This window comes from Marmota flaviventris, chromosome 17, assembly GCF_047511675.1.
Source record: "Marmota flaviventris isolate mMarFla1 chromosome 17, mMarFla1.hap1, whole genome shotgun sequence".
NCBI classification, from domain to species: domain Eukaryota; kingdom Metazoa; phylum Chordata; class Mammalia; order Rodentia; family Sciuridae; genus Marmota; species Marmota flaviventris.
Genome location: NC_092514.1, coordinates 75,066,563 through 75,080,468, shown reverse-complemented (window position 1 = coordinate 75,080,468; position 13,906 = coordinate 75,066,563). Strand labels below are relative to the sequence as shown.

The 13,906-nt window shown below is 47.0% G+C and overlaps 1 protein-coding gene across 3 annotated transcripts in view; it reads left to right on the top strand.

The window, feature by feature from the left end:
• The window catches only part of Usp36 (ubiquitin specific peptidase 36), a 33,874-nt gene that overhangs the window by 1,376 nt on the left and 18,592 nt on the right, over positions 1-13,906 (top strand). For all 3 annotated transcript variants that reach the window (XR_003585397.2, XM_027955511.2, XM_027955510.2), the window contains exons 2-6: positions 1,198-1,343; positions 3,226-3,487; positions 4,028-4,243; positions 11,613-11,723; positions 12,347-12,449. Coding sequence is in view for 2 of the 3 variants with exons in the window: in XM_027955511.2 (XP_027811312.2) it covers positions 3,235-3,487; positions 4,028-4,243; positions 11,613-11,723; positions 12,347-12,449 (683 nt within the window). In the remaining variant the exon portion in view is untranslated. The remainder of the gene's footprint in view (positions 1-1,197; positions 1,344-3,225; positions 3,488-4,027; positions 4,244-11,612; positions 11,724-12,346; positions 12,450-13,906) is intronic.

The window sequence follows — 13,906 nt, the reverse complement described above, 5'->3', positions numbered from 1 at the left end:
TAGCTTGTGGTTGACTCTGTGAATCTCGAGTGCAGTTTATCTTGGAAGTGAATTTAAAGGGAAGAGGGAGGGAGAGAATGTATTTAAGAGGCTTTGTTACAAGGAGGCTGCACTTGAGTCATCTCAGAAGCAGAAATGTGTGTCTAAGCTGTAAGCTGTTCTTGGACTGCAAGAAGTCTGGACTGCAGAGAGCGTCTGTGCTAAGAAGGATGCACACCAGAGGCTGGCTGGTGATTGCAAGAATATTTTTCTTGGTTCCTACACCTCAGAGAGTGAGCAGTTTTTAGGTCATTACTTAATGTTTCAGGTGGAGTTGGAGATATTGATCTTTCTGCCACAACTTGAAAAATTGTTGAAAATATTCGACTCTGCATTAGAGTAGTTTGTTATCCATGATGGAACTTGATTAATGTCCTGAGTGTTTGCTTAATCCTCTAGCTAAGTAGCTTCTGAATGTGAGCTAGTGGACCCATATTGGTCCAGGACAGGATTCTCATCTGGCCATGGTAAGGTGTGAAATTGTGACCCAAAAAAATCCCAGTGACATTTTGGGGAGGGTTTTAGAGGAATGGATGTCATCGCTTTGCAGGTTGTCCCTTATTCTGAGTTCATTCCATTATGGGGGTTTTTGGTGGGGGATGTTGATAGGGTTTTATTTAAGGATGGGATGGAAGGTATGAGATTTGCTGCACAGCAGCCTGGGTTGGGGGGAGCTAATCAGGATTGGTCAGGCAGCTACTGAAGCTGAGCACCGGGGCCATGTTCCCTCTATACTTTGTATGTTTGAATTTTTGCTGTAAACATTTCTAAGCACCTTAATTATATGTAAGTCATAGTAACTATAGATAGAAGTTAAAGTCTATACCAAGCAAAGTAAAAGTTTGACAACTTTATTATTACCCCTTACTCTTTGGAGATGAGATTTAGACTTTAGTGGACTGGCAGGTGTGGAGAGTATCAGGGTAAAGATGTGGAGCAGGTAACAGTGTCATCCTTGTGTGTACATTGCAATAATTTGTGGTTGGTTAGCACAGTTCTCTGGACGTATCCTGAACTTAGCCACAGAGATATCCCTTTAACCTTAATGATGACTTTGTCCTGGTAAAAGGTCGCAGTTCCCACACTGCATTCATGGAAAGACTGAAGAGACAGCAGGGAAGAGTCATCCTGGGTCATGGTCTCACTGCTTGCCCACAGGTGCTGACACCCTTTCTGGACTCTGCATGTGGCCGCATTGGCGACTGAACAGGCCATCCTCTGGGAGTCCCTGGATTGACGTGCCCAGTCAGAGAACTTGATTCCCCGCTGTTGGGGGAGCAGCCCACCTCGGCCAGGCATCCCAGGTGAGCCTGCAAAGGTCTGAGTGCCTCTTTCTTGCCTGTTTGCTGAGTGTGCCCAGCTGAGTTGGTTGCTTTGGCAAAGAAGTCTCAGATAACCCCCACTCAACAGTTTCTGGTGAGGACACCAGAGCGCCGTGCTTTCTTTTTTAAAGAATAACTTCCTTGGATTTCTCTTCTTGTATGGAATTAGGGGGCCCACGGTAAGAGATTTGAAAGACTTAATTAGAGATCCATGGATTCACTAGGTCGGACTTTGGGGTGTAACTAGCTAATTCCCTAGGCACTCCTAGTACCGGGTACCCTGGGAACCCTCATTTGTCTGGAGGGAGTGAGCGGTTTCAGGGACATGTTTTTCTGACTGGCTCAGTCTAAGCTTTGGCTCGGACGGGCTGGGGAGCAGGGTGATGTGGGTGGAGCTGGCTGAGGTGAGGGAGGGATTCCCCTCCTTGCAGAGTCTGCACCTGCCAGGGGTGGCAGGCCCAGTGTAATGAGCCTGCTCTCTAGTCGCAGCCAGCTTCCCACCTATTTTTGTCTGTATTTTACAATCCAAGAACAGGAGATCTTGTAAAAAGTACTTGTCCCTGCATGGGTAGTTAAAGATGACAGAGTGACCCAGACTGGCTACCTTTAAAACCTGTGTCCCCTCCTGCCTACTTCTCCTTCCTTGCTATTTGAAAGAGGTGGGAGAACCTTTGTCTAACATTAGGTGTCTTGTACATACTATTCCAGGTCTGATCCTTTGTTCTTTTCTTACTTCTCCTTCACTTTTTAAAAAATTACTTTGGGGCTGGAGATGTGGCTCAAGTGGTAGCGCGCTCGTCTGGCATGCGTGCGGCCCGGGTTCGATCCTCAGCACCACATACCAACAAAGATGTTGTGTCTGCCGATAACTAAAAAAAAAAAATAAATAAATATTTAAAAAAAAATAAAAAATTACTTTGTTTCCTTTTTGTTTTTCTTCCCTTAGTTTTATATGATTTGTACATACAGTGATAGAAATATGATGAGAGCCACAAATGTAAAGTTAAGTTTTACTGCAGCCACATTGGAAAAGTAAAAAAGGGAGGTGAAGTTGATTTTCATTTTTTTAAACCCAATATATACAAAATATTATCATTTTGACACGTAACCAGTTTTTGAGATGTTTCGCATTCCTAACTAAGCCTTTAAGTCTGGTGGCGTGTTTTCTGCTGGGGACTAGCCTCATTTCCCGTGCTCAGGAGCCTCGTGGTCCATGGCCTTCTTCTGAAGAGCATAGGTCTACAGACATGTGCCCATCCCCTTGTGTGCTGTTCCTTTATTACAAGGCTATATGTGTGTAAGTAACCAGAGCATGTACGCAAATAAGTGTTTCCCTGCTTTTGAGCAGACATTGGGGCCCTGTGTTGTCCCTTTGAAGGAAATAGCCTGACTTGTAGACACTTGGTGTATATTGATTGAGGGCTCGAGGCAGGGTTGCCTAGCAGCCCAGATGCTATCCCTGGGCATTCTCAGCTCTTTGTGCACTTGTCTTGAATTTTTGGTACCAGGGATTGAACCCAGGGGTGCTTAACCACTGAGCCACATCCCCAGCTCTTTTATTTTTCACTTTGAGACAAGGTCTCACCGAGTTGCTCAGGGCTTGCTAAGTTGGTGAGGCTGGCCTTGAATTTGTAATCCCCAGCCGCTGGGATTATAGGCGCTTGCCACCTTGCCTGGCTGTAATGTATCTTGAGAGGTGAAGTACGGACTCTCGTGGGTCTGTGTCTTCCTGTCTCATGCTTCCTTTAGGATGGTAGCTGACCAGGGAAGCTTTTGTGATGGCTGGCATCCATGATGACCAAGCAGAAGCTCTTATTCCTTGGACATAGTGGTTTGTAGATCTGTGTTCCTTCTATCCCCTCAGGAATGCACCATGCCAATAGTCGATAAGTTGAAGGAAGCCCTGAAACCCGGTCGCAAGGACTCGGCTGAGGATGGGGAACTGGGAAAACTGCTGGCGTCCTCCGCCAAGAAGGTCCTTTTACAGAAGATCGAGTTCGAGCCAGCCAGCAAGAGCTTCTCCTACCAGCTAGAGTCCTTGAAGAGCAAATATCTGCTGCTAAACCCCAAGACGGAGGGCGCCAGTCACCCCCGGAGTGGAGATGAGGCTCAGGCCAGGAGACAGGGTATGGACATGCGGGGCACTGGCAGGGAGGCCTCACTCGGTGTTGGCTGAGTGATGGGCCCACTGTGGGTACTAGAATGTCACAGGGAGTGCTGGACTTCACGTGGGGTCCATGGGCATCAGTTGTAGATGTTTCTAGGAAGATGGTGTGTACTTAGGGGTTCTTCATAACAAACTTCCCCTTTCCCCCCACCCCGCCACCTCCAGTGATCTCTTGCCCTGGGTTTAATAGAATTGAAAGCCAAGCTTGGCGGTAGAGAAATGAGGTAGACTGCATGTGGCCATAGCTGGGCACCGTGCCAAGACCCAGATCCTTCATCTCCACAGGGTCCTGAGTTCTAGAACTGAGCGGTCGGGAAAGCCCCTGCTCTGACTGCTTACTCTGAGCTGGCTCCCTGGGGGTCCAGTCCTGGGAGTACTAGTGCCCTCCAGTGAGCTGTTCTGACCAACCACATGCTAAGAAAATGTCTAGGGTTCTTTTGGGGTCTGCCTGTGTAGACTTATTTGTCTCCTTTTCTTCCCTTGTTCCTTTTTTCTTTAGGGAGTGAGCGCCCATGTGGTAGTGATGGAGTCCCAGCCCCACAGAAAGTGCTCTTCCCCACAGAGCGCCTGTCTTTGAGGTGGGAGCGGGTTTTCCGAGTTGGCGCAGGGCTACACAACTTGGGCAACACCTGCTTCCTGAACTCCACCATACAGTGCTTGACCTACACACCGCCTCTGGCCAACTACCTGCTTTCCAAGGAGCATGCACGGAACTGTGAGTGGGGGCTGGCATTGCGGGGTGACTGAGCTAGTGGAACCACTCAGTCTCCACCAGAGAAACCCGTACACTCAGGCACTGTTAAAGATAACACCTGGATCACCCTGGTGGAGTTGCTGATGTGTAGTAACTGGTAAAACCCACCTGGAAGGGGAGCACTCCTGCAGTCCCAGCTGCTCAGGAGGCTAAGGCAAGGGGACTGTGAGTTTAAGGCCAGCCTGGACGACATAGTAGAGCCTCCTCTAAATTAAAAAAGCCCACATTTTAATTGGATTTGCTGTAGGATAGGATGTGCAAGTTTGTTTGTGTTCTCCAAGCTCTTCTGAAGGTAATTACCCACACAGAAATGAAGGTTTGCAAAAGATAGCCCCAAAATACATATATTCAATTATTTTGTACATCTGTATACCAGTGTTGTACGTACACTATAAAACATGTCTCGGGCTGGGGCTGTAGCTCAGTGGTAGAGCGCTTTCCTCTCACGTGTGAGGCACTGGGTTCAATCCTTAGCACCACATAAAAAATAAATTAATAAACAGATATTGTGTCCATCTACAACTAAAAAAGTATTTTAAAAAAACACGTTTCAAAGTAGAAGTTAAAATGATTTAAAATATGACATCAAAAGCCAGGTGTGGGGCTGAAGTTGTAGCTCAGTGATAGGTGGGGCTCTGGGTTCAATCCTCAGCACCACATTAAAATAAATAAAATAAAGGTTTAAAAAAAAAAAAAAGCCAAGCATGGGGCTGGGGTTGTGGCTAAGTGGTAGAGTGCTTGTCTAGCATGTGTGAGGGACTGGGTTCGATTCTTAGCATTGCATATAAATAAATGAGTAAAATAAAGGTACATCAACATCTAAAAAAAATACTTTAAAAAAAAAAAAATAACTCCAGGTGTGATGGGGGTACCTCTGTAACACCAGCAACTTAGTGAGACCCTGTCTGTAAAGGAAAAGTTAAATGGTCTAGGAGTGTAGCTCAGTGATTAAGCACCCCTGGGTTCAGTCTTCAGTACCAAAATTAAAAAAAGTTTAAAAAAAGGATCAAAAGTCTAAGGAGTTTTTTTTAACTATTAAAGACAGTGAAGGGGCTGAGGTGGTGGCTCAGTGGTAGAGCACTCGCCTACCATATGTGAGCCACTGAGTTCGATTCTCAGCACCACACATAAACAGATAATATTATATATAAAGTAAAGGGCTGGGACTGTGGCTCAGTGGCAGGACGCTTGCCTAGTATATGTGAGGCACTGGGTTTGATTATCAGCACCACATAAAAAATAAATAAATAAACGTTATAAAAATATTTTTTAAAAATGAAGCAAATGACTTCAGCATCAGACTAGGATGATATCATGGGTAAGGGTTTTTTTTTTTTCCCCCTTTGGTACTGGGGATCAAACCCAAGGCCTCACATGCATGCTAGGCAAATGCTGTGCCCCTGAGCTACATCCCAGCCCTTATAGGTAAGTTCTGTGAACTAAATCATGCCGATCCTTCACAAAGTCATCTAGTAAATCAGAAAATATTCCCCTCCTTGTTCTGGAAGGTTCTTATAACTTGGATTTCAAAATTAAGGATAATATGAGAAAGAAAATTTATAATCTCATGAACTAGGTGTAAAATTCTAGATGGAATACTAGCAGACTGAATGGTTTTTCAGAACATGAGCAGGGGACTATGAAGGCGTTTTGCTGCCAGGAAATCTCATGAAGTTGCAGGGCCACAGCACTGTAGCTGAGGGCCTGGAGCTGGCCTGCAGGCCTGCCTCCCAGTCCTGCTGGGAGTCTACCTGCCTTCTCTGTGCCCCCTGTCCTGGGGTGCAAAATAGCATCATCCTTACAGAGTTGTCATGAAGCTCAAGTGGCTATGTGAAATGCTGAGCGCAGGGCTGGGCACACAGAAAGTGCTGTATAAGTGACTGCTAATTTTGCTACCTGTGCAATTAATTGCTTTATTAATGAAGTGAAAGAGAAAAGTCAGCTGAAAATATTCTTAATTAAAAGAAATACAACTCTTAGCAGAGTAGTAATACATGGGCATTTCCTTACCCTGATAAAAGCACAAGTGCTAAAAAACACAAAAGGCACAGAGCACCATTCTAAAGAAGAAAGTCCTGGAAGTGTACACTTCAGATCATGGTGAGGCATGTGTGGCTGCCCTCACCACCTCTGTTTAGGACCGTGGTGCTCCTGGCTGGGTGCAGTGGCACTGGCCTGTAGTCCCAGCAACTCGGGAGGCTGAGGCTAGGGATTGCAAGTTCAAGGCCAGCCTCAGCAACTTAGGCCTTGAACAACTTAGTGAGACCCTGTCTCAAAGTAAAAAATAGGGCTGGGGATTAAACTCAGTGGTAGAACACCCCTAGGTTCAATCCCCAGTGCCAAAAAAGAAAGAAAGATTGTGTTGCACCTGGCCAGAGCTGTGGCATATAGGAAAGGAGGGGAGAGTACTATAATAATTTGAAAACTGTTCTTACATGTGAAATCAAAAGAATATGTAGACAAATTAGCAAGGGGAATTTGGCAATGTGACTAGACATAAAATCAATATATAAAATTTAGCTGAATTTTTCTATACCAAATAAACAATTTACTGTCTTAAAAAAATAGCAACATAAGCAATAAAGGCTAGACCTAAATTTAGTGAGGTGCATGTGGAAAACCTTCACTGAAGGACATTAAATGACAGCCTACCTGAATGGACAGAAAGTTGCCTTAACAGGGGAGAGACTTCTTATTATAAAAATGTTGGTTTTCAACGGGTGTGGTAGCACAGAGACTCGGGAGATTGAGTCAGTAGGATCCCAAGTTCAATTCAGCAAGGCCCTAAACATCTTAAGGAGACCGTCTCGAAATGTAAAAAGGGCTTAAGATGTGGCTTAGTGATAAAGCACCCCAGGGTTCAGTCCCCAGTACTAATGAAAATGTTGGTTTTTCCCCAGATTTGTAGATTAATGTTCATCCAGTTGGTTCTAAGTTTAATAGAAAAGCAAGGGACCAAAAATGGCCAAAATACCATTTATTTGCTGGTGGTGTGTGTTTTGCTGATGATGAAACCCAGGACCCGGCACATGCTAGGCAAGTGCTGTACCACTGAAGTAACATTTCCGGACCTCAGAGGCACTTCTGAAGAAGACAACTACCAGAAGGGATATGTTCTACCAAATAGAGGCTTGCTATAGAGTCTCGGAGGTGAAAAAGTCATAGTGTTAGATGTAGGAGGGATGTCCTGACCAGTGGAGTAGAACGGAGAGCCCAGAAGCAGGCCACGTACCTATGGATATGTGCAGGTGCAGACTGACTGTACATAATCGTACTTGGGTCTGTCATTTTAATAACTGGAATCAAAACAAACACTTTGCTTTACCTAGGTAGACACTGACACAGGGTTTTCATATCAGATCATTTGCAAAAGAAAAGAGTGGATGAAAAACTTAGTATCAAAAGAAAAACTCAGTGCATTTAGAATAAATGTAGGTAAATAGTTTTTTTTTTAAACTCTGCTGATGTTATCTTTTGAGAGTCTCCTATCTAAAGTCTTTCTTTTTTAATATTTATATTTTAGTTGTACTTGGACACAATACCTTTATTTTATTTATTTACATGTGGTGCTGAGGATTGAACCCAGGGACTCGCATGTGCTAGGCAAGCGCTCTACTGCTGAGCCACAACCCCAGCCCGGTAAATAGTTTTTTGACCTTAGGGGATTTCTTAAAACTTAAAGCATGGATCATTAAAAAAATTTGGTAAACTCAGATGTATTAGCTTTAAGGACTTCTGTTTATCAGAAAACAAATATATCTTGGCATTGACAAAGTCTGTGTAGGGGATGCCAAGACATAGTGAGTTAAAGAAAATTAAAAGACCAGTTACAAGCCTGAAATGGACAAACAAAGCATTGGTGTTAAGAATGTATAAAGAACTAAAAATCAACATAAAAGATTGTTAAAAAATAGATAAAATTGCTGGGTGCAGTGGCACACGCCTGTAATCCCAGTGGCTCCGAAGGCTGAGGCAGGAGGATCTTGAGTTCAAAGCCAGCCTCAGCAAAAGTGAGGTGCTAAGCAACTCAGTGAGACCCTGTCTGTAAATAAAATACAAAATAGGGCTGGGATGTGGCTCGGTGGTCGAGTGCCCTTGAGTTCAATTCCTGGGAACCCACCACCACCACCCTGCCTGCCAAAAAAAAGATAAAATTGCTGGGCGAGGTGGCACACGCCTGTAATCCCAACAGCTTGGAAGGCTGAGGCAGGAGGATCACAAGTTCAAAGCCAGCCTCATCAACTTAGCAAGACCCTGTTTCGAAATAAGAAATTAAAAGGGTTGGGTGTGTGGCTTAGTGGTCAAGTGCCCTGTGTTTAACACCAGTACCAAAACATAAATAGATAAGTAAAGTAAAATAATAGATAAAATTAGAAGAGGCAACTCAAGGTATCAAAGAAGCACATGCCATGATGTTCAGCGGGGTAGTCCTCAAGGAGGTCATGAAAATCACAAAGGGTACCATTTCTCACCTTTGTGAGTCATAAAAGTTCAGAGGTTCAGTATGATTGTCAGGATGAAGTTCAGGGATTCTTTTTATACTCTCAGCCTGAACTAGCATGACTGCTTTGGGAAACAGTATGGCATTAACTTTCACAAAGTCTATCACCCGGCAATTCTGCTCCTACAGCCAGGATCTAGCATGGGTGTAAAAATGTCTGCTGGTATAGTCCTGGCTCCTTGATGGCTGAGGCAGGGGAATTACTCAGGTCTCACCTCAGAAAGTTTTAAAATGAAAAATAGAAAACATCATAAAAAGATCTGCAGCAAAAGACAGCAAGCAACTCAAAAGCCCAACCACAGAGCAAGGCAGAGCTGACAGGCAGCTTCTGAAGGTCCTGCACAGGAGAAATCCCCGGGAGCCGGGTGGCGGGACTCCTCCTCATGTCGCTGACACGCTGACCGGGAATGGAGTATTGAGGTGCACGTGTATGTGGCGAAACTTCAAGGAAGGAAAGGGACCAAGAGGATAGGTGAACAGTTCAGAATCAGGAAATGAGAGTGGAACCAGAGGCAGGGGGATGGAGAAGGCAGGAGCAGAGCTGGGGCAACGTTGTGGGGCTGTGTGCCCAATGCAGGGGGTGGGTTCTCTTGTGAAAGAGCAACGGGAGGTGGCCCTGTGGTGCAGACAGCATTAGTGAGCGCACACAGCCACGGAGGGCCAGGGCCGGCCCGTGCTCTTCGAGGGTGGAACTGGTGCTTCGCACTGGGACCCGCCCTGTTTCCAGTAGTCTCCTTGGTGACTTGGAGGTTGTTCAGGTGGCCTTCTGAGTGCGCTTTGGCAGGTGTCCTTGTGTTTCTCTCTGGCTCTGGCAGTGAGACGGTGAGGTCGTGCTGCCGTCTTCCTCCCGCAGAGCTAGCTGTCTTCCATTCTGGGTTTCTCTGCAGGAGTATTTTTTGAGCCATTTTTCAGCTTTGTGATGATGAATTTAGCTAAACTAGGTCACGTCTCTAAGTCCTGGTGACGTGCACAGGTAAGTGGCACTGGATCGGTAGCAGGCCTATGAGTGAACAGTTGTGGTCAGTGCCTCTGGGTGGGCTGCCCACTCTTCCTCCTGTGAGCAGCACTGGCTGCCCTAGTTGAGGCCACTGCCACTCTGAAGTATTAATGGGTGCAGTGTCCCGGCATTCTGTGTAAGAGGTATGGAGAAGCGGCATGGTCTTTTCTCCCTGCACCCCACCCATACCTGAGAGGGCCCCGTGTGGACTGGGCTGTGCTCTGTCTCTCCCAGTGCTGCTAGAGGAGCCCTGAAGGTGGAGGCTGCACTGCACCAGGGGCCTCCTGGGCAGCAGTGAGATGGAAGACCAGCACGTGAGCAACCCCAGAGGGACACAGGCGGGCCCTGGTCCCGTCCTGAGCAGCAGTGTCCCTGAAGTCATGGGAGTCACTTTTGAGTTACGGTTTTATAAATTGCATGAAAAAGTGTTTTCCCTGTACGACTTAATCTCAGACACTGCCAGGGTTTGGGGAAACTGCACCTTAGGTTATACCTTGCTCTATTTAAGGGGTGTTGTGTGAGGCTGGGCATTAGTGGGCTCCCACATGGTGGGGGGACACACACTTTCCATACGCCTTTCCTATCCTCATTAAGGTTAGATCTTGAACAGAAGGGCTTTTAACAGTTTTTAAAGTCCCTGTTTTGTTTTTAAATTACTAATTCTAGTTTATGAGTCCTAATTTTTGAGTCCTCCAACCATTACTATCATTTTAAAAAAATGTAATGAATGGATATGGTTTGACAGGTCAGAAGTCTATGGGGAAAACTAGGTTTGTGAATGTTCTTGGAGACGTGTGAAACAGCTGTTGCAGGATTGCTGTGCCATGGGGAGATAGTGGTGACAGGACTAGCACTGCGTCTACAGCAGTATTGTAAAAACCAGGCTGCTGATAGCGATGGAGTTTGTAAGCACACAACCAAACAGCAGTTATTGCTTATGGATACGCACCATGTGTGAACACTACAGGAATGGCCTCGTCCCAGGTAGTGCTCACGTGGATGAAGGAACCTAGAGATGGGATTGGGAGAGTTCAACTCTTACACTAGTGTTTTAGTTACAAGACACCTAAAATGGAGTGGGGCTGGGTGGTATGATAGTCTTTGTACATCTTTTTGTATTTAAAATACATCTCAATTGTAGAGGTAAGAATGTGCCACTTGGGTCTGTGCCTAGTGAGAAGCCAGTTCTTTACATCCAGCAGGGGTCAGCAGGTGGATGTGGGCCTGACCTGGTTTGTAGTCAGGTTTTGTTGAGCACTTGCATACCTGTCATATTGTGTGTGGCTGCTTTTGCATTACAGTGGCAGAAGGGCACCGTTGTGGTGGACATTGCGTAGTTTACAAGACCAAAAATATTTGCTGTTTTGAGCCTCAGTTTTCAGCACTGATGAATGGCAGTGAGGTATTTACTGCACACAGCAGAGCCGAGGTACCTGCAATTGAGGTGCAAACTGAAGAACCATCAGAAAGCCTTAAAATACTTAAGAATGTTGGCCAAATGACGTAACTTAGAAATTAAAGGAGATATTTTTCTGAGCTTCCTGTTGAAAGTAGAGCTTATCCTTTGTGTAAATGATAATGGTGCGGCATGACCAGTGACTACCTGCAGTGCTGGTGTGCAGTGTGTAGAGCTACCACTGTGGGCGAGTCATGGCCACCCCCCAGCACTCTCCAGCAAAGGGAGCATTTTCCTTCTGATCCCGAGTCCATATACCTGGGATCTCTGCCACCCAGCCGACGACCTTCACAGGTCTGGGGAGGCCTCATTTGGAGGTATCATTCTAAGTTCTTGAAAAAGCTCTTGTCCTAACATTGCTTCTTCCATGTGGCAGGTCACCACGGAAGCTTCTGCATGCTGTGCGTCATGCAGAACCACATTGTCCAGGCCTTCGCCAACAGTGGCAACGCCATCAAGCCCGTCTCCTTCATCCGTGATCTGAAAAGTAAGGGTGGACCCATGGTGAAATGCCTGCAAAACACTAGCTCTGGTCGGCATGTGAGCCGCTGGACGGCCGAGAAAGTCATGCATGGGGTCTTAGGAATCCTTGCATGCTAAAGATACTGCATTTAGCAGTGTAGACCAAAGGGTGGGCTTTGAGAGGGGCTGGGTCAGGTGGGTGGAGAAGTCCTCCTGGTGAGGATGGGTCTGGCCAGGCAGAGGGACTGCTTGTGTGTGTGTTTAGTATTGGCAGGCGAGCAGGGGAGGGGGGCAGATGGGGACATGCCAAGTCTTTCTGGGCGTCAGAGGAGCGCGCGTGCTGTGGGAATCAGATTTCCCATTCGCTTGGCAGGAAAGACGGACCCACAGTGGCAGTTTGAACCTGTGTAGGTTGTGGCGCTAAAGCAGGGTTTGGATTCATTCGTGTTCTGGGCTGCCTTGGGAAGCTAGTTTATTGGCGGCCCTTACATCTGAGTGGTGTCTGCTTCCTGCTAAGGAGCAGGGTTTAAGCCCTCAATCTCACTAAGGAAAGAGCTGCAACTTCCTCACTTGGCACATTTCCCCTGAGGTGCCTGGTGATTGGCAGTGGGGCTGGCAGCTCTTCCTACCCATTGTCTTCTCATTCAGAGATCGCCCGGCACTTCCGCTTTGGGAACCAAGAGGATGCGCATGAGTTTCTCCGGTACACCATCGACGCCATGCAGAAGGCCTGCTTGAACGGCTGTGCCAAGTAGGTCCTCCACTCCCACTTCTCCTGGGGCTGTGGCTCCGTGGCACTGCCTGGGGAGGGAGCAGCCCTCCACCTCCCGACCTTCCTCTGCAGACGGCAGAGTTTGTTTGTGGACGCCAGACTTCCAGAGCCCAAGCAGGGGGCTGCCAGGGCAGGACTGTCACCCCAACACCCCTGCCCATGACACTGACAGGATCAGGTGGCAGGGCGAGGCCATAGCAGTGATGTCCTGGAGCTCAGGGGAGGGGAAGTGCTTTCTCAGGTCTCCTGGAGGAAGTTCTGGTCTTTCTAAAGTCACTTTGTTTCTTGGATTCAGACAGTGGCATTTCATGGGTGAACTTGGAAGGGGGTGGGGCTCTGGTGTTCAATGTTTGACACTGTGTTCACTGCATCTTCACCTTTGTAGCAAGTGACTGCTTCCTCTTATGTGTCCTGAGGCTTCTGGTCACCATCTGGAAGTGCTTTTTTTTGGTGGGGGGGTACTAAGGATTGAACCCAGGAGTGCTTAACCACTGAGCCACATCCCCGGCCCTTGAGACGAGGTCTCACTGAGTGCTTCGCTAAGTTGCTGAAGCTGGCTTTGAACTTACAATTTAGCCTGCCTCGGTCTCCTAAGCCCCTGAGATTACAGGCATGCACCACCGCGACTGGTTGGAGGTGCTTTTGGGTGCTCCCTGAATTCACTGGTCCTGAGACCAGGCTCCAAAGAGAACTGAATATTCTGAAAATACTTACCTAAACAATGTAGGAAACATCTAGAATGTTCTTTAGAAGGGTTAATTGAGTTGTAGCAGTGGTTAAAACAGGGAAACCACTGGTTTCAGTGGATGAGAGTCTTATTTATAAATAGTAATCTTTCATGAGATTCTTGTATTCTGGTTCACTATCTGAGGGTTTGCTCATGGGCTCTTCCCTCCCTGCTGGAGGGACTTGAGCCCTTCCCTCCACACAGATAGGGTCTACTCCTTTCATGGAATCTAATTCAAGCACTAGTTATTTGCTTAATACCTTTGAGTGCCAAACTAGTAGCAGGTGCTGGGAATTTAGAAGTCACAAATGAGATCCTGAGTCTGAGGAGCTCCCAGTGTGGTTGGAAGACAAGTCAGTCAGCCAGCATTCACATCACCTGTGGGCAATGCGGTCTCCAGGGACTGGACCACACCTTATGATGGGGAGCCACCCTGCCACCTCCTCTGGAGAAGTGACCCTAGAACTCATTTGGCTGAAGTCGAGAGATGTGTGACTGGGCCTGGGTGAGAGCCTGCAGAGCAGGTGAAAGGGCTGTAGGGTCTGGAGTAGTGGCCGGCACAGAATAGTCACTTGGCAAGCGCAAGACAGGAGCTGATGCCGGGCCCAGGCCTGACCACTCAGCCAGGATCTGCGAATGGGAGAGGCTGGGAGGTGTGGGCTGGGGGAAGGGGTAGTTTGGGTTCATGTGGCCCGGAGAGAGTCCAGGT